At 35.0% G+C, this 19,582-nt stretch overlaps 2 protein-coding genes and 1 long non-coding RNA gene across 3 annotated transcripts; 1 reads left to right on the plus strand and 2 right to left on the minus strand.

Moving 5' to 3' along the window:
• Window positions 1-655: 655 nt before the first annotated feature.
• Window positions 656-2,098, plus strand: LOC147388517 (uncharacterized). The gene is made up of 2 exons (XR_015170399.1): window positions 656-908; window positions 1,137-2,098. It is a non-coding gene; the product is annotated as an uncharacterized LOC147388517 (long non-coding RNA).
• Window positions 2,099-4,832: 2,734 nt separating this feature from the next.
• Window positions 4,833-8,855, minus strand: LOC147388518 (disease resistance protein RGA2-like). The gene has a single exon (XM_086418273.1). It carries the CDS (start codon window positions 8,853-8,855, stop codon window positions 4,833-4,835), a length of 4,023 nt encoding a protein of 1,340 aa, XP_086274399.1.
• Window positions 8,856-16,791: 7,936 nt separating this feature from the next.
• LOC147388519 (NDR1/HIN1-like protein 13) lies at window positions 16,792-17,943 on the minus strand. Its single transcript, XM_086419643.1, has one exon. The coding sequence runs from the start codon at window positions 17,798-17,800 to the stop codon at window positions 17,036-17,038; it is 765 nt and encodes a 254-aa protein (XP_086275769.1). The 5' UTR covers window positions 17,801-17,943; the 3' UTR covers window positions 16,792-17,035.
• Between the last annotated feature and the right edge of the window lie 1,639 nt (window positions 17,944-19,582).

Here is a 19,582-nt window from a genome sequence, read left to right on the forward strand (position 1 = left end):
TGTTTTCAAAGTAACTGTATTTAGTTTGAAAAGAATTGTGGTTTGTGATACTGTTGTATATCCTAACTTCTGAACAGAGGGCTATCATCTCTGTTTTGGTTCATTGGGTAGTTATGTTTCAGTTTACATGGAGAAGGCATAGAACAAATGCCACATATTCTAACTAAAAGTTTGATATTTTGAATAATTCTATATATTATGTACTAATCTCAAAATCATGAGTGCTTAAGATAATATTATCTACTTCCAACCCATGTATTATGGCATTCTTTGAGTTCACACCAAGCTAATGATTATTGTATGGTTGGAATATCTATGCAATGGTCTACCGATTCATGTTAATGGTTAGACATTATTTAAATCTGCAGTAACATTTCATTTTGTGTTGTTTTGAACAATATAAAATAACCATTGATAGGGTTGAAGGAAAGAAAAAGGGAATGGGTTTTCAAAGAGGTTGAAGATGATAGGTAGACCAGCAAGTGTTGGACATTTATTAGGGGTGTGAGAATACTCTTTCATTCTTCATTGAAAACTTTCCAAGGTGTAAGGGCACGTGCACACGTGATAAAAGGCAATTCAAATCTGTTTTTTATTTTTAACCTACAAATGGTTTTGCAATTTACTATATACAGTTTCAAATGTTTTTTTTCACCTGCAAGTGGTTTTGATATACATGGTAAATGTTTTTTTTTCCCCTGCAAATGATTTTTTTTATTATATCATCTTTTATATTTTTAATAGTATCTTTGAGTTGTTTATCTTTTGATGTCAGACTCCTCTATTCCGATCTTCCTCTTTTTTACATTTTGTAGATGAAATACTCCATCCCACAATACCACCACAAATGACGTTCAAAATGTCGAAGATATTTTGCCATTCCGCTAAATGACAACACATTCAACCTGGTAAAGGCTCTTACATTCATACCTTTCCATTGAAATATTATAATAGAGATACTATTTGCAAAACAAGAAAGTCTTTTTCTTTAAAAACTATGAGTACATAGCCCAAGTTCCATTGAATTCTTCTTAGTTTGACTGAAATAAAGCTTATAAAGAGAAAAGAAACACCTATACCACTTTGGTTTGGAAATCAATTTTTATTTCTTCATAATAGATATTAATGTATTGTAGGAGCTAGCAGATTTGCGAGAAAAGAATATTTCCTTGGTAGCAATGCAATTTGGTTATTAGGATGGAGATGAAACAACTACTACATGGTATTTTTTTTTAACATAATGAAGATTCAAGTAAAATGTCGTATTTTTTTAATTGTTTTTCTGATCATTTGTTTACTCTCTAGAAGAACATAGTTTGATATTTTCAGAAGGAAATCCATGCTTTAAAAATGTACAAGGATTTCTAGATCTTAATTCATGTATATATGTTGATCTATGATGCATAATGTGGGTATTATCATGGTTGGTTTGTGATAGTTTATTACTATGGTTTAACACCTTTATGGTTGTGGAATTATATGGTCTTAGCGTTTTTTAATGTTTTATTATTATTATTAATAGTATTCAATATTTTTGTTAATCTCATAGAATATGTGCTTACGTTTTATTGCTCCTTTATCTCACCCTCTTTTTCAGCAACTATTCTCATTCTCTCGCACCCTATGTGAGGATTTTTGTTGATAATCAAACTAACTGGTGATGAAATCCAATGGCTAGAAACATCAACGGCATGCTTGATTCAAATGGCTCCAAAGTCATAAATGATATTCTTTTTGAGTGTATCAGTCCAGAAAGCTGTAGCCCAAACACTTTTAAGTTTCATGAGACAGGAAAGTGTGCCGTAAGGCATGTTTGGGATGTCTTTATATTCATTTAGATTAAGATGTCAATGTAACAGTTCTTTCCCCTATAGAATGAGATATACCCGAAGTTGCAATTGCTTAGACACTCTAAACCATTCAACCAAAAAGCCAAACTGTGATAATAGAAGAAATAAATCTAGGTCAAGAATATTGGTTGTCATTGGGGCAGCAATTCTTCTTACCTAACAATTCTTCTTTGAGTTGTAATGTTGATTTTCTTATGGGTTGTTCAAAATATCATATTTTTGGTATGAATTTATAGATCTCTGAATAAGTCTTAAATAATCGTAACATAGACTGTATGATTATAAAACATTCATTCTCTCTCTTATTATTAGACTATTACAAGACAGGGTTGCGTTTTGGATTTTTTATATTAAAAACTGGGGTGAGAATTTGGATTCAGTGACACACACCCAATGATCGGGTGGGAATTCAGATTCAGATACTGCAATTAATGTTGCTACCTTCCTTTTAGCCACATTATTTAAAATGGGTTCTCTTTTCCTCTCATTCTTTGCTGATTTTTTAATGTCAGTGTATTGAAGGCATCTCAAGATGTAATTTCTTCATCAGGGTTATCAGTCGTTGATTTCATCAAAATGGATGGACACATTGTCGAACCACATAAATCTTGCCGTCTTTTGTATGTGTGATTTTATACTTGACTACCTTTGTGGTTTTATCGTCAGGTCAAGACATCGGAAAAGAATTATATGGAAGAAACTAAAATGTGTTTTCTTGCCTCTCAATATGTACATTACTTTATTAAATTTTGATTCAAATTCTTAATTTGAGATTCAGACTTTATCTATAAACTATTGAGCAAGATCTCATTTTAAACACATTCACATAATTCAAAGATATTACAAAAGTTCACCCTTGGTTTGAACTTGACTCATTGCCAGATTTGAATCTGACCACAAACTCCATTTTAATGGTTTTGCAGAATTTTGGGTAATGGGATTGGTGTTAGTTTAAAATATGAACCCATTAGATCTTTTTTCTTTTCTATTTTTGGTTTGTTCTTGATTGTTGTTGTCACCAATCTTTCAAAATAATAGTTGAAAGTGCATTCATGTAAATGTATGTGAGAAGTGTTGAGGAATGATATTTTTTTTATATAACTTCTTTATTCTAATAAATTCTATATTTTTCTAGAGAAAAAAGGAATGTCGCAAATATTGAACAAAGTTTAATGATCTGCTCCCAAAATTGAATGTTGTAGTAGAAAAATTGTTGCGAGAAGTAACAATAATTTTAGTAACTTAGAGAGAGAGAGAGAGTTTGCGTGGTTCGGCAAAATTTGCTTACATTCACGAACAATGATAAGATTTTTTTCACTATTTTCCATGAAAAAAATATATTACAATCCTTAATACAAGATTACAAAGCTGCCCATAGGGAAAAATTTATGAAAATATTGGGAGAAATAACAAGTTAAATCTGTTGAATCTCTCTTAATTGATTTATAGTCCATTACCACTAATAAAATACAAGACACAAACATAACAAATCAAATCACGCAAGGTTTTTCAAAATAATAATACAAAATATATATCAAATATCATAGATAAGTCTTGAACACAATAGCCATGAAACTTGCAACAATTGCTACTTCTTCTTTAGGAACATCTTCGATAAAATTCAGATCCTTTTAGTTGGTTCTTTATCCTGGATAAAACAAATATTTTGTATGAATGTTAATAACATATTATAAAACTATACAAAAACATTTTAAAGGTTTAAACTACTAAATATGGAGAAGTCTCCATTTTAACTCTTAGACAATATCCCTTATCAAAAGAAGGAGATCAAGAACGTTGAATGATATAATACAGAACCTACACTAAAACAGTGAAAATGTCAAAAAGAGGGATGATTTTTAAACACTATGTTTAGGAAGTCTACCAATGGATAGTCCATCATCCAAATTCATATTCGAATAATAAAATATTATTCTAAGTTTTTGGATATGGATTTGAATTTGGATATTGAAATATCCTTTCCAATAACATTCAATTCAAACCCAAATAGATATAATATACTTTTATATATATATATATATATATATATATATATATCAAATTTGAATAATGATTTAGAATACCCATCCAATTCCAATTTCTAAATATCAATTGTTTTTATTTTTATATTTAAGTAAGACTAGTCTTATTAAGTGTTTTTGAGCATCTAAAAAACATGATCCGAAGCTATATGGTTGTAGAGGACAAAAATTCTAAGTTATTTTTCACTGTTGAATTGGTATTTTAAATTTGGGAGATTAGTGGAACGGAAGTGCGGTCCACGTCCATTTTCAAGACATTGGATAAAGCTAAAATAAAAAATGGTTTTATTTATTTATTTATTTAGGATCTCAGTTTTTCCCTGAAATCTAGACAGGGGTTGCATTGCAATGTTGTAATCCACTTGAGCAAGACGACCCTCGAAAAGAAAGTGTTTTTCATTTTTTTTTAGAGCTACTATTGCCACACCAATTAATTAAATTACATGTGCCACACCAAAAAAAGGAAATGTGCACACCATTTATTGAAAAAACAAATTCACACCATTTTATTCTAGTACACACCAATAATTCTTTAGGGGTAAAACGAAGCCACTCCCCCTTGATAATAAAGAAGTTGGGGTGCTCCAGCTTTTTTTGGAGTTACTTCTCACACCTCATAATGTTTTTTTAAAGATTTTGAATTGGTGTGGCAATAGTAAATCCACCTTTTTGAATTTGTATTGGGAATCTAGCTATTTGAGAATACTATTCTCCCATCATCTGAACCGTTGGCATGTGATATGATGTGATGATGAGAGCAAACCTTAAATCAACCAATTAGGAGTGGAGTTGTTTCTTTTCTTAATTCAAAATTCAAAATTAAAATGTAAAATCTTACTTAATTAAAAACAAACTTTACCTCTCTCTCAGATCTCGGTGGAGTCATGATGCATGCGTGTCTCTAATATTAAAGTGCCTCATTACTGTCCTCTTCATCGTTTCAGATCTCGATGTTGGGGATGTGTGATATGATGCTCCAGTCCTCTCCTACCTCCTTTTGGCAACGTGCTTCCAGAACAGAGCACCAAATAATTTCCAAGTGTTGAAGCGAGGTGAGCTGTTTCAGCTCCTCAGACATGCACATCAAGGAATCAGAGTCCACGATTGATAAGCTTTGGAGTGATGTAAGATGAGCCAAACCTTCAGGGAGTGACGAATGTGGTGATCCAACGATAAACAGAGACTTGAGATTGTTGTTGCTGTTGTTAACTTGGTTGGTGGGCAATGACCTTGAAAGAACACCTACATCCCCATCTAAAGACAACTTTTCAAGGAGTGGAGGAAGGCATGGTTTCCAACTCAATTTTGGGCATTCCCGAATGTCCAGTTCCCTTAGTGAAGCAGGGAATATGTAGTGAGGCAGCTCCTTTAACTTGGGGCAGTAAACAAGGTCTAATGTGTGGAGAAGTGGCATGATGATGATTATATCTCTTCCTCCTCCACTTCCAGCAGCATGTTCTTCTTCTTCTTCCCTTGTCAACATCTCCCACTCCTCCCATTCAAACATATAGTTGAAAGTAAGTTCCTTCAACTGTGGGAATGCTACCACAACTCTTGATTCTCCATCACCTCTTTTTGTACCATCATCATCAACATCCACATTAATTCCTAAAAACTCAACACCTACACGTTTCACCGAATACATGAATTTTATTTCCAGGCTTTCAAGGACTGGTAGATTTCCAAGAGCTGGCAAAACCTGTAACTTTGGAAAACTACCAAGGGTTAATTTTCTGAGACATGGCATAATCACTCCATCTTCTACCCTCAAATCCCACTCCTTCAAGTTATCCATTCCGTCGATATAAAATTCCTTCAACTGTGGGAATGCTACCACAACTCTTGATTCTCCACCACCTCTTTTTGTACCATCATCATCAACATCCACATTAATTCCTAAAAACTCAACACCTACACGTTTCACCGATTTCATTTTTACTATATGGAGGCTTTCAAGGACTGGTAAATTTCCAAGAGCTGGCAAAACCTCTAACTTTGGAAAGTTCCAAAGGGTTAATTCTCTGAGACATGGCATAATCACTCCATCTTCTACCCTCAAATCCCACTCCTCTAAGTTATCCATATCACTGAATGTAAAATACTTCAACTGTGGGAATGCTACCACAACTCTTGATTCTCCACCACCACTTTTTATACCATCATCATCAACATCCACATTAATTCCTACAAACTCAACACCTACACGTTTCACCAAATTCATTTCTTCTATAACGAGGCTTTCAAGGACTGGTAAATTTCCAAGAGCTGGCAAAACCTGTAACTTTGGAAAGTTCTTAAGGGATAATTGTCTGAGACATGACATAATCACTCCATCTTCTACCCTCAAATCCCATTCCTCCAAGTTAGCCATTTCTGCGATAGAAAGTTCTTTCCATCGTGGAGGAATTGTCACAACTCCATCACTACCAGCAATTCTACCAAACACCTGACCCATCAATTTAACCTCATCCATGTTTCTTATGCTGAGTTTCTGAAACTTCCCAAAAGCAGGAAATTGCACACAGTTCTTGCAATCAACTATTTCAAGAGCGGAGAGTTCAGGCAACATTGAATCATCCATCCAATTAGGGAACTTAGAACCAAGGTAACCTTTTATTCGCAATTTCTCCAATTTTGGATGTGGTTGTAGGCCTTCCAACACACCCTCAATCCTCTTTATCTCGTCTTTTCCCATGTTTCCCAACTCACCGCACTCAAATATCAATTCCAAACCATGGAGATGTCGCTTATTCTTCAATTGTGCTTCATTAGCCTCATTTACATATGCCACTCTTTCCAACCCAAATATTTTTAGATCCCCTTCGAGGTGGTCGAGATCTTTTAATTCTCCAATTTTGCATCCACCTCCCCTCACATCGCTAACAATGAACTTACACAATGTTTGAAGGGAGCTTAATCTACCAATTCCTTTAGGCAAGTAGCTTAGTTCATCAGTTTTTTGAATTTCAAGATGCCTCAGGTTAATCATTTTCCCAATCCCTTGAGGTAGTTTACATAGCTTCGTACAACCATCAAGTTTCAATGTCTGCAAATTATACAATCCGCACATTGTTTCAGGCAATTCCTTCAACCTTGTTCTAGACAAGTCAAAGTATCTAAGATGTATCAACTTCTCAACCTCCTTTGGCAGTTCTTCTAGATCCCAATTGCACAAACATAGTTCTCTAAGACATGTGAATTGACAAAACAAATCAGAAAGAGCTGGAACAGATTGTGATGCCCATGAATGTTGATCGATGATGAGAGTGCGTAGATTCTTTGCCTCGTAAATGGAAGGATGGATGGAACTTAAATTTGTGACCTGTGTAACGTTTAAATGGCGGACCTTCTTGCTATTGTTGTTGAATTCTGTGTTATTATCATCCATGATAAAGCATTCAGTCTTCGTAAGAAATTGGGCAAAATCATGAATAAGATCATGCATCTTGCAGTAAATTATGTTTCCATCGGCATCTCGTTCCATGTTTTGGAAAAATGAGCGCATCAGTAGTTCATTGAAATAGTCAGCGCCCACTACTTCTAATTCTGTACTTCTCGTGGAGTTAAGAAGACCCTGCGCCATCCACAACTTGATTAACGCATCCGTTCTTATCCTATGATCTTTTGGAAAGACAGCGCAATACATGAAGCAACGTTTCACATTTGAGCGCAATGCATAATAACTCAACAAGAGAACAGGCACAACACCTTTTTCAACCTCTTCTAATCCCCATACATCACTTTCCAAGACTTGTTCCCACTCTCGTCTGGTTCTTTTGAAGAACATGTGACCTCCCAAAGCCTTGACGAAAAGAGGCACACCCTTGCACTTTTTTACGATGTCCACGCCGATATCTTCCAATTTCTCACACTCTTCTTTGTTCCTTCCCTGAAGAGCAATACGTTTAAACAATAACAAACATTCCTCCTCAAACAATTGGCCCAAATCATGAGTGTAGGCCGAACCCATCATAAATGCAACTTTCTTACTGCGAGTAGTAACGACAAGTCTGCTCCCTTGTGCACCACCCTTGAGAGCAAGCTTCAACGGACTCCAGTCGGTGTGATTCTCAGTCCACACGTCATCCAACACGAGTAGAAACTGCTTTCCCGTGACAGATCTACATAATTCTTTATGTAAATCTTGCCATTCAATGTTGTTAGAGACGTCCTGACCATCAGCAGCTTTAATAATCGCTTTGGCAAGCCTTGTTAAATCGAAAGGATCAGATACACACACCCACATTGTCTTCTCGAAATGGTTTTTCACCTCATGATCATTGAAGACCATTTGGGCAAGAGTAGTCTTCCCAATTCCCCCAATTCCACATATAGAGATGACAACAGGGACATTAGGCGTTTCTTGTTGACTACTCTCGCTCAACAACTTGCTTATTATAATATCTTTGTCGCCGACACGACCGCATACTTCTAATTCATCAATCATAGAGCTAGTCATTCGAAATGTTGGTGGTTCCGCACTAGTAGTAGTGATAGTCCTCATCCCACTATTAACAAGCTGGAGCTGGTCCTTCTCCTTTGCAATTGCATCTAGAGTTTCCTTTATTTCTTTTATCTTATTGCCGATGCCACGACGTAAAGAAACATGACTGAAACAAATCCAATTGCAATTGCAAAGAGAGAACAAATAGGAGCATACCTTCTCTAATCTGCCAACTTCCTCCTCATTTTTCGATCTGAGAATTTCAGTGTTCCATTCGTCCAACACATCTTCCATGTCGTAGAGCACGTCTTTGAGATTTTCTAACCAAAGCTTCACCGTTTCCTTTTTTACTTGTTCCTCCTCTGCATCTGTGAGTACGGCTTGAATATGTTTGAGTGTACAAGTAAGCTTTTCAACTTCTTGAGGGGTACCCAACACCAGTTTCACCTCTTTCTTCGCCTCTTCAAGGATGACGGATCCCAATTCCTTCAAAACAGTGGAAACGAGAGCGTACGCCATACTTGGAAATGAGATAGAAGGTTGAAGCAAATTGACGAAGATGAAGCAAGCAATGAGAATGAAGGGTGAAAGTCAACAGAACAGGAATGAAAAATTAGAATCTATTATTGGTTTGGTGGGAGACTAAAGCAGCCAATTATTTTAAAACCACATGTGGTGTGCATTTCCCAATTATTATTAATATTAGAGTCAGAAATGGATCCTATGGTGTGTATTCCACCGACATTTCTCTCTCTCTCGTACGTGCTTATTTTACAACCGCACATAGGTAGTAAAGCAAATAACGTTTTTAAAAGGGTAATTTAGTAAAATCCTTATAGATTGACGATATTAGTTTTAAAGAATTTCTATTGGCACCCCTTACTTTTATTTATTACCTTCCAATTTAAAATAAAGAAAGAGTGCTGATTTTCTAACTCACTTTGACTGACGAACTCATCCACGCTGCATGTGCAAGAACCTTAGATTATTTTTTCTTGGGATACACAATTGTACATGTTTTATGTAGATTGCAGTTGTGTATCCTGAGGAAATATTTATGCTTCTTGCACTTGCCACTTGCCACTTGCCACATCAGTAGAGGAGTTAGGGGAACTTGTTAGAGGAGAGTTAGAAAGTGATGACTCTTTTTTTAACCTTTGAAGTCACTCGTGAGTTCGTCACTTGTAATATCTATGAATCCGAAGATATACTAGTGAATTCATTGATTATTGTGGAGGTATAAATTCTCCAATCCATGAGATAACGACATGTCTCACTAAGGAATGAGAGGGTACATTCGTTTGACATGTGTGTGCGTGAAGTCGTTTGCGTGGTTCATCGAGGGAGGGGACTCGGAAAAAGGTCGGGGAAATAGAGTTTCATTGATAGGGTGTAAATTGAGCCTATTAGCCCGGCCTGTCCGAAAAAGTAAGGGCATGGGCCGTGATTTTCAACCCATAAAGCTATGGCAGGCCAGGGTTATCAGATTATCAGCCAATTGGGCTAGTTTTAAGGGCTTGGGCCGTGATATTGAACACTCATACTTTTGGGTAAGAAGTTAATTAAAAGTAAAATAAATTGTAAAATTATAACTTTACTCTCATTTATAATTATTAGTGGTTAAATATCAGACTCATCAAAGTAATAGGAGCTAGAAGACTTGTTGTTCGCACCTCAAAGGAGAATGAGTTGGCTTCCTCCTCTCTCGAAAAAAAAAAGAAACTCGTATAATTTAATAAAAATGTATATATAAAATATAAAATACATCATCTATATACATAAAGTGTAGATATATGTTGGCTACATAATTAAAACGTGTTTTCATTTTAGGTCGCTATTAAATCAGAAGATGATTGATCCAAAACTGATATGATAAGTTATCAAATTGAGTTTTTGTCAAATCAGGTTTTTATTGGTACTCGAATCCATGGTCTGGCACATAGTTATCAAATCAGAATACATTGAATTTTGGATTTGATATGATCCATTTACAATTCTACCAACGAGTACTCAATGACCTCACTATTGTTTGGCTTGAAAAAGAAAGTCGAGGATAAGCTTTGGAAAAAACTTTGAAGCGGGCGAGCCGCTTCAGAATTTTGGTAGAACCCTCTTTGGAACATCACAAGTGACACCCATTAAGGGTTAGCTGAGATGGTAAAAGTGTCTGTGTTTGCTCCCAAGGCCGTGTTTTCTAATCTCTGCATGCCCCTCCACAAAAATGTGGCTACTTAAATGGTGTCACGTGATAGGGTGGGATGGTGCATGATCTCCAGGGAGTCCTGATGGATAAGGTTGTTGTATGGGTCGGGAAAAGCCTGATGGACCGTGCACAACCCTCTAGCCACATGGATACCTTATTTCAAGAAAAAAAAAAACACAATAAGCGACCTTTTGTATTCATTTCACAGCCAAAAAGAGGGTTCTACCAAAATTTTGAAGCATCATCTTCACTTCAGAGCATGGTTTTAAATCCCGCATGAGACTGAAATGACTCGTCTGAGTCATCTCGATCTTATTCAACAATGATACAGATATACTTTGTGTCACAACTAAGTGGTAAAGGCAAGCACGTGAAGTGTGGGTTAGGCACATGTCACGGGTTCGGGTTCGATTCTCCTCTTGGGTTTTTCCCATGATTTAACTGGGGGACCATGGCGGTGGGTTGCTGTGGTAGTCCTCCCTGAGATTAGTTGTGGTGCGCACAAGCTGGCCCGAATACTCGGTTAGCAAAAAAAAAAAAAGAGTTGTGCAAAGGAAGGTAAGGTTGAAGTGAAGTGTAAATTGAGGAAACAAACGTGCAAAGGAAGGTTTAATGTGAAACCGAGCAGGTTGTTGCTATTGTAATGGGTGGAGGAAGGTTAGTGTGAAAAAGAATTGGGGCTCACATGTGTGGTCAATGTGTAGAGAAAGATGGAAAGAATGCTTGGATTCACACATGTACGTGAAACATATGATGGTGCTCCACTACTTGCAGATTACATTGTCAGATCTGGGGCAGCATATACATTTTTATAGAGGAAGGTTCTGGGTAAAATTAATTAAATTATTTGGGTGGTAGTAGTAGTACAAGGCTTATTTGGGTGGTAGTAATAGTACAAGGCCTCGTAAAGAATATTTCTGTGTTGGGTTGATGTTCTTTGTAGTACGATAACGCCAAGTCAATATTCATATGACCAGGTTTATGAGTAGGCCAAGTGTAGACAAAATTTATATTTCTCAAGACTTGCCAACCTCAAACACATATTTCTTAAAGGTTGTTATTTCCATGGAATATATGTTACAAGCAGATTAATTTATATTTCTGAAGGATCAATACCAACAAACAACTCTATGTGTCTATAAGTGACACGGTGTTCATTGTGCTTTTCAACACAGTAGATAGGCTCCAGTGTGTTTTATATATTTTATCAAAGGGCATACATTATATATGTGAAAGGAACCCAACACATCACAGAAGCAGCAAATGAGGCATCAGATATATACAACATTTAAGGTATGGTCTTGCAAATAACTTTTTTCAGACTTACAGTTTATTGCTTAATCCAAACTAGACTTGATGAATCGAGTTACTTAGCTGTCAACTTAGCTGAGTCAACTGATATATTGTATCAAGACACTTAAATGCTTGGGTGCTTAGTTTAAGTCCAATTCTTTATGAGATATGGTTAATTACTATGCTTGAGGGCTTATTTGTGCCGAACCAAATTCTTATTAGAAATGTCGGATTGACAAATAAATTTGGGGGCTAATTTTATGCCCAACTTAGTCAAGTCTACATACTCCACTGAGTTAAGTAGTTCAATTTATAAATCAATTTATAATCCATTGTTATATGTTTGGAGGCTTAATTCAAACTCGTAATAAGGATCTCATGTGACCCGATTTGTTATTTGAGGATGCTCGATTTAAAAGTAGTATGAGGGCTAATCTCGTACCTAACTTGATTGAGTTTAGGGACTCCGTTGAGATGAGAGGTTCAGCCTATAATTCTAACCCATTGAGATAAATGATTATATTCTATGAACTTTGTGATCTTCGTTTGTTCAAGTTTTTCAAGTCGATTCAGTAAATTTTTATAAGCCAATACAGTTGGTTTTCCAATGGACCCGTGTGTCACTCTATGAGGTGAGTGGTATGAAACTCTAATAAGGTCGGTTCTCTTTGCAGACCCGTGTGTCACTCTATGAGGTGAGTGACACGAAACTCTAATAAAGTTGGTTCCCTCCACGGGTCACTCTATGAGGTGAATGACATAAAACTCCAATAAGGTCAGTTCCCCAGTGGACCCGAGTCTTACTCTATGAGGTGAGTGACACGAAATTCGAATAAGGTTAGTTCTTTCCAAACCCGAACGTCACTCTATGAGGTGAATGATGCGAAATCTAATATGGTTGATTATTTTATTGATTATTAAAGTCTTGGATCATTTTAGGATCCAAGTCCGATCTGGGACTTCGATCGATTCTTCTTTATCCAAGTCTTTCATCATTTTAGGATCCAAGCCCAATTTAGGACTTCGGTCGGTTCTTCTATTATCTAAGTCTTTGATCATTTTGGGATCCAAGCCCGAGTTGTTATTTCGGTCGATTCTGTGGTTATTTATCAAAGTCTTGGATCATTTTGGGATTCAAGCCCAATCTAGGATTTGGATCGGTTCTTTTATCAAAGTCTTAGATCATTCTGAGATCCATGCCCGATCTGAAATTTCGATCGGTTCTTCTATTAGTTGTCGAAGTTTTAACTCACTACAAAAATCAAACCCAACTTGCGGTCAATGTTATTATTTGAACATCTACTTATTATAAGAGGTCAACCAAGTTGAATATCAAGTTTGCAAACAATAAGCTCGAGGAATCATGAATCATACCAGTTAAAAAATCAAAGATGGTGTTCATTCAAAACAGAAATATTTCTCGAAGGCGAATCTCAATATATCGATCTCCACCTTCAAGAGGGGGTTGTGTGGAGAAATAAAATCGTCTCTTATCCGGATTGTTTATCTACACTATCAATACACATCCCAAGGTAGACACATGGTACTATTTGAAATTATTTGAAGTGTATTTTATTTTATTAAGAAAGAATCCCAATTTAAAAGGATTCTTCCCCTTTTTTATGCAATTGTTAATTTGGATAGGGGCAATATGGTCAAGTGTAACTTAATTAGGGTTAAGACTCTAATTAGGAATTTTTATTTAAAAGTCAGGAGGTCATTATATGAAGGGGAGATGAGAGAAGAAGGTAGAGGAAGAGCGAGATGAGACTATGTAACCTTGAGATCTATAGTGAAACGGCTCCCCGAGCCCGTGGACGTAGGCACGTTTGCCGAACCACGTAAAAAATATTTGTCTCCTCTATTTGTCTCTTTTTATTATTTTGTGAATTGAATGTCGGAATCATGATTGAAGATGATCTGTTACAAAATCAACCTCTACAATAGACAACCTTAAGATTTTATCTATTTTAATTTTCAAGTTTAAAGAAGAAGAAAAAAATTTTTGACAGGTAGAGGATGATTGAATTTAAGATTGAAAAATTAAGGATTGTCTACAATGGGCTAAGATAAGGTAGAATAGATTTTTTTTTTAAATGATATTTTTTGAAAAACTTAAAAATTACAATATTAGAAAGAAAAATCAAAGGTTTTAAAAATAAATTAAAATTAAAGATTGAAGATGATGATATTTAGGTTATTTTTCAAGAATTTACTAAAGAAGACAGAGGTCAAGGGGCATGTCATCAATTTGAAAACATAAAGAGTTATCTCAAATATTCACCAAAATGTGTATGGATATGTCTAAATTACCCTTTTCCATATAATTTTTTAACTATTTTCCACTTGGTATACTATAATCTTATAAACCTTTGTTCAATCATTTTGTATTTAAGCACTTTTTATTCTTTGCAAGTGATGAAAGATATCATGTGGTACCAGGACAACAATAATTACCAATCATATTTATTTTTTAGGAAAAATTATTAGATGCACCCTATAGAGGGACTTCTTTCTAAATCTCCTTACTAGGCAAGGGTAGAGCGAAGACTTTCTTATAGTCGGAGCAAACTATGATTAGTTGTATGGTTGAAGAACTTGAAGATGAATAGTTTTAGGGAGAAATTCAAAAGTTTTTAGGTAGAAGTTAAAGAAAATGATATTTAGATCATTTTCAATTAGTATATAAGAAGGCCCAGTTAAGAAGCAATGTCATCAACAAAAAATTAAGGGGGGGGGGGGGGGGAGGGAGGTGAAGGTGTGGGGTCAAATGGGGAGAGAGGTGAGGGAGTGGGGACAAATAGGACATGTAATTAGTTGAAAATATAGGGGTGTCTCAAAGTTCTGTGGAGGCAATTGCCCCCACCAGCTCCTTACTAACTTTGCCCTCCTTCTAGGTGGAATATTGATGGTCTAATTAGTGAACTTTTTCTTTTCTCATCAATAGAGATTGTGATCTATTTAAACAATCTGTACTTTTTCTTTCTTCATCAATAGAGATTGCAATATATTCCAACATCATCCACATATTTGCGACAATTTGTGATTATGAATAAGGAATGAACAATGAAATATTCATAATTTTAGAGTATCTGTTTTGTGATTATTATTATATATATATTTTGAATATTTTCGAAAGTTCTATCCAATGCTTAACTTTGAAAGATAATATATATATATGAAATTGTCGAGATCAATGATTGATCCAAGTGTCAATTTCGCCATTATTATATATGCATTTTGTGAAAAGACCTTTCGACAATTGGACTCAGAAAAATGAAAAAAAAAACAAAAAAAAAAATTGAGATTGACGATTTAAACATCAATTTAGTTGATTCTTTTTTATTTTTTATTTTTTCGAACTTAAACATGAATAGATCTTCTCCAAATAAAAAGGATAAAGATTGGATTCTTATTTAAAGGATGTATAAATTTAAGGAAAATTTACTTAAAAGACCCTGGAAGTTGGGATTTCTTTTTAATCAGTTCCTAAGTTTTATGACTTCTCTTAATGGTCCATTTAGTAAAATTTTTATTTCTAACCAGTCCCTAAATCACACTCCACACATCTCTTACGGTTGAAATGTCAAAATTGTCTTAACCATTCGAACTCTCCATTTTCATTAAAAAAAAATGCATCATAATTGAATTTCAGAGACTCCATTCCAATGGAAAGGATTTGAGAAGAAAGAAGTCATTTTCAAACATTTTGAAGATGTATGTAAAAAGTTAAGATTTTTTTCAATTTTCTGTTTAATTTTTTGATGAAAATCTATAAAGGATGATTTGTTGGCTTTGAAATCATCTACACAAGGTGTTATGTCAAACTTTTAGTCGATCCTTCTTTGTATTTTAGTTAGAACAACTCAAAAAACGAAAACGGGTGGACTTTACCAACATTAAGCTCACCACTTTTTGTTTCCCAATGCTTTTATTGTCGAGTTCGACATTTTTTTTTAAATTGTTGAACTCAAGAACAATAATTGATGAGCTCGACAATAAAAAGCGGTGAGCTTGATTATAAATAAAATTGGTAAGGTGTGAGGTCAACAATAAATAAAAATTAGTGGGCTCCACAATAAATAAAATTGGTGAACTCAACAATTAAAATGTTGAACTTGACAATTAAAAAAAAGTAGTGAGCTCAACAATAAGAAGTGATGAACTCAACATTGAATAAATTTTTCGAATCTCAGTTTCGTTCTTCGTTTTTATTATAAATCATCAAAATAAATAAATACATCTAAATGTTCACAATTAAAAATATATCATTTTCATTCGTCATTCACGATAAAAAATTGGACTCACTGTTGAAAAACTTAAGTATGTGAAGAAGATAAAAAATAGGGTAACTTGAGTATTTCAAAAACATTATAAGATGAGATGAGCTGGAGGGATAATTAAGAAATAAAAAAAATTTACTAAATGGACTATCAAGCAACGGCCCAAACTTTAAGGATTAATTAGAAAAAGTCCCTCCTCCAGGATTTTTTAAGTAATTTTTTCTAAATTTAATATAATTTGGACTTAGTCAACTTAGGCTCAATGGATGTTTAGGACTAATCTAAATTAGATCACCTCTTCAAGGCTGGGTTTGGGCTCCTTCAAACCCGGCCTGAACCGAGTTGGAGCATTTCTTGTACAAAGCCTTGGGCCTATCAAACCATTAAATAAGACAAAGTGTCGTACTAATATATATTACGTGTCAAATATTGATTTGTACGTGGGACCTGATGTACAGTTTACATCAGATTCCTCAAATATAAAACTTCCAATATCACCGACACTGTACTTGCACGTTCTACTCTAATCTATGAATTGATGACGTCATCTTAAAAAGAAACACATTTGAAGTCTCAAATGTCGTTTGAAGCTTTATATCAAACGTACAAATGAAATGGGACAATAATCCTTTAATTTTCCTAAAATCTAGGAAAATTAATCAGAGCTCACCGACACTTCTAAAATTTAAATCTAATTATAAAAAAACTGAAAAAATACATAATTTTCACAAAGTCCATTTCCAGATCTTGATGAGAAACTTAAGCTTAAAACTCTGTTTTTTTTAAAGCTTAATAGAGAATCTCAAACTTCGTTTGAGATTATAAAAGTCCAAACAGGAAAATTAATCAGATATCACCGACACATTCAAATTTAATTAAAATAACATAAAAAAAAAAAAACTGAAAAAAATTAATAATTTTCAGAAAGTCCGGTTCCAGATCTTGATGCGAAGATGAAGCTTACATTTTGCATTCGAATTAGATGATGTCGATGAAGATTTTCCTTTCGAAACAATAGCTCGAATTCCATCGCAAGTTACCTTAATCCCGACTGACATAGTCTTAAAACCTCCAATCTTCACCTTCACATTCGTTTCCAATTGAATCTCCAAAGCCAATCCAGATTTCTTCTTCAGATCTGAGCTCAACCTTGTCACAGAAGAATCATCCAGATCTCGATCTTTGCTAATAACTGAAGCCTTTAAAATTGTCGTATTCTTGGTTCCATGAACGAAAGATGGAACCGATCCGTCACCTATATCGATTCCATTGGATTTTACAGAAACAGAGATCGGATCATAGAAGAAGATGAGCTTTTTGTTAGGATTACGAGCAGAGATTGTGAGATCGAGATTCGAATTGAGGTGAGAGGAAGAATCTTTGGATGTTGTCAAGTTGAATTGTGAGATTCTGAGAGTTGTGAGTGAAAACGTTGGTCGCTGAGGATTGTAGAGGAACCAAAGAACAGATCCAGCAATGGCGGCGAGGATAATCAAAGCGATGATGAGGAGAGAAGTATAGAGGAGGCAAACGCAGCAGAAACTTCTTCGGCTACGGCTACGGCGCGGCTTAGGCAGCTGCCGAGGACGGTAGGTGGGACGGTAGAGCTGAGGCTTAGTAGAGCCGTTTAAGGTTTGAGTAGGTTTGGAGGTGGGATTTGCAGAGGGATAGACTCTGTCTGTCATCTTTCTAGGGTTAGGGTTTTGGTTGTTTTTGGAGAATTTTATGGTTAGGGTTTGGTGGAAGAACTGAGACAGAAGGAGAGGAGTTGTAAAGGAAGTCCACACAGACTGACCAGAAGGAAACTCTTCACTTGGACAAATCTAGAATCTCTCTTTTATCTTTCATTCTTTCTCTAGTTTCTATTTCACACACACGTGTTATCTGTCAACTTTTAATTGGAGTGGGGTCTACAGTGCAATTATAAGGATCTTAAGGGTCAGGTTTGATTTGAAGGATAATTTGGAGATATTCCTCAAGATTTCGGTGAATATTTGAGAAACCTCTAAAGTTTTTAAATTAATGGTATACTCCTTGACTATGGTCTTCTCCAAGAGACTAATTTAAAAGGATAGATATACCCTTCCTCCATAGTTCTTTGTAGAACTATTGAACCATTAGGAGGATGACACGTCAACAACACGATAAATCTACACTGGTTAAAATAAGAGGTTTAGTGACCGTCCATTTTTAGAGCCTCAGCAAAATCTAGAATCTCACCTTTCATCGCAACTCTCTACTTTTTGTCTCGATATTGACATCTTCTCTAATTTTAGAAAAGATGCTCTCTTTCGAAATTGGAATCAAATTGAACTTTCAATGGCAACCCAAATAATCAACTCTTTTAATAAATTAAAATTTAATTTTAACAAAAAATAATTTTTTTATTTGTTTAGATTTCAATTGATTGAATTAGTTTAGAAATTAAAATATTAAATAATAATAATTAAAAATAATTAGGGCACACAAAATTATATTTGAAATATATTTTATTAAAAATATTTAAGCCAAGAATGACATTTATATTAAAAAAAAAAGTGGGGACATAATAGACATTTACATGTGAAGAATAGTGAAATAAAGATCATATCTAAATTTTTTCTTCCTCTCCAAATCTAAATGTGTGAATAGTGAAACAGAGGGCTTTTAAGAAATATAGACTAGTTTGAGTGAGGTTTGGAGGTCTCTATCTTTATATTTAAAGATGTAGAGACAGGTAGGAGTAGCTTAAGAAATTAATACTTAAATACTATCAGAGAACTTTGAAAAAGTGATTCTTATAGAAATTACTAAAAGAGAAGTGCTTCTGTACACACCATTGCCTACATGAGGCTTTAATGAACCTCAGAAATACCATTCACCCTTGCCTAATAAATGCCACTATTTTAGGCCGCTAATGAAATTCTTTCATAGACAATGTGATAGAAAAGGAAATTACAAACAAGAGAAGTGATTTATTACAAATGAATTGGAACCATGGTTTAAATCTCATCCAAGACCAAAATGACTTGTCCGAGTTGTCTTGGTATCGTGTCCATTAATGAGACGAGTTGACAAGTAATCTCAAAGACATCGTTTTGTCTAATTCAAAGATTTATATTTTTTAAAAAAATCTAATCCGAGAAGATGTGGTCTTGTTCATGGACTAGACAAGACGTCAAGACATCAAAACGAGTTTTAAAACCATGATTGGAACCAATATTGATTGTCTCACTAGTCGTTTTCATGGGTGTTCTTTAAGCAGAAACTTCTTCGGCTACGGCTACGGCGCGGCTTAGGCAGCTGCCGAGGACGGTAGGTGGGACGGTAGAGCTGAGGCTTAGTAGAGCCGTTTAAGGTTTGAGTAGGTTTGGAGGTGGGATTTGCAGAGGGATAGACTCTGTCTGTCATCTTTCTAGGGTTAGGGTTTTGGTTGTTTTTGGAGAATTTTATGGTTAGGGTTTGGTGGAAGAACTGAGACAGAAGGA

This window comes from Akebia trifoliata, chromosome 12 (genome assembly GCF_017979445.1).
Source record: "Akebia trifoliata isolate Shusen 1 chromosome 12, ASM1797944v1, whole genome shotgun sequence".
Lineage (NCBI taxonomy): Eukaryota > Viridiplantae > Streptophyta > Magnoliopsida > Ranunculales > Lardizabalaceae > Akebia > Akebia trifoliata.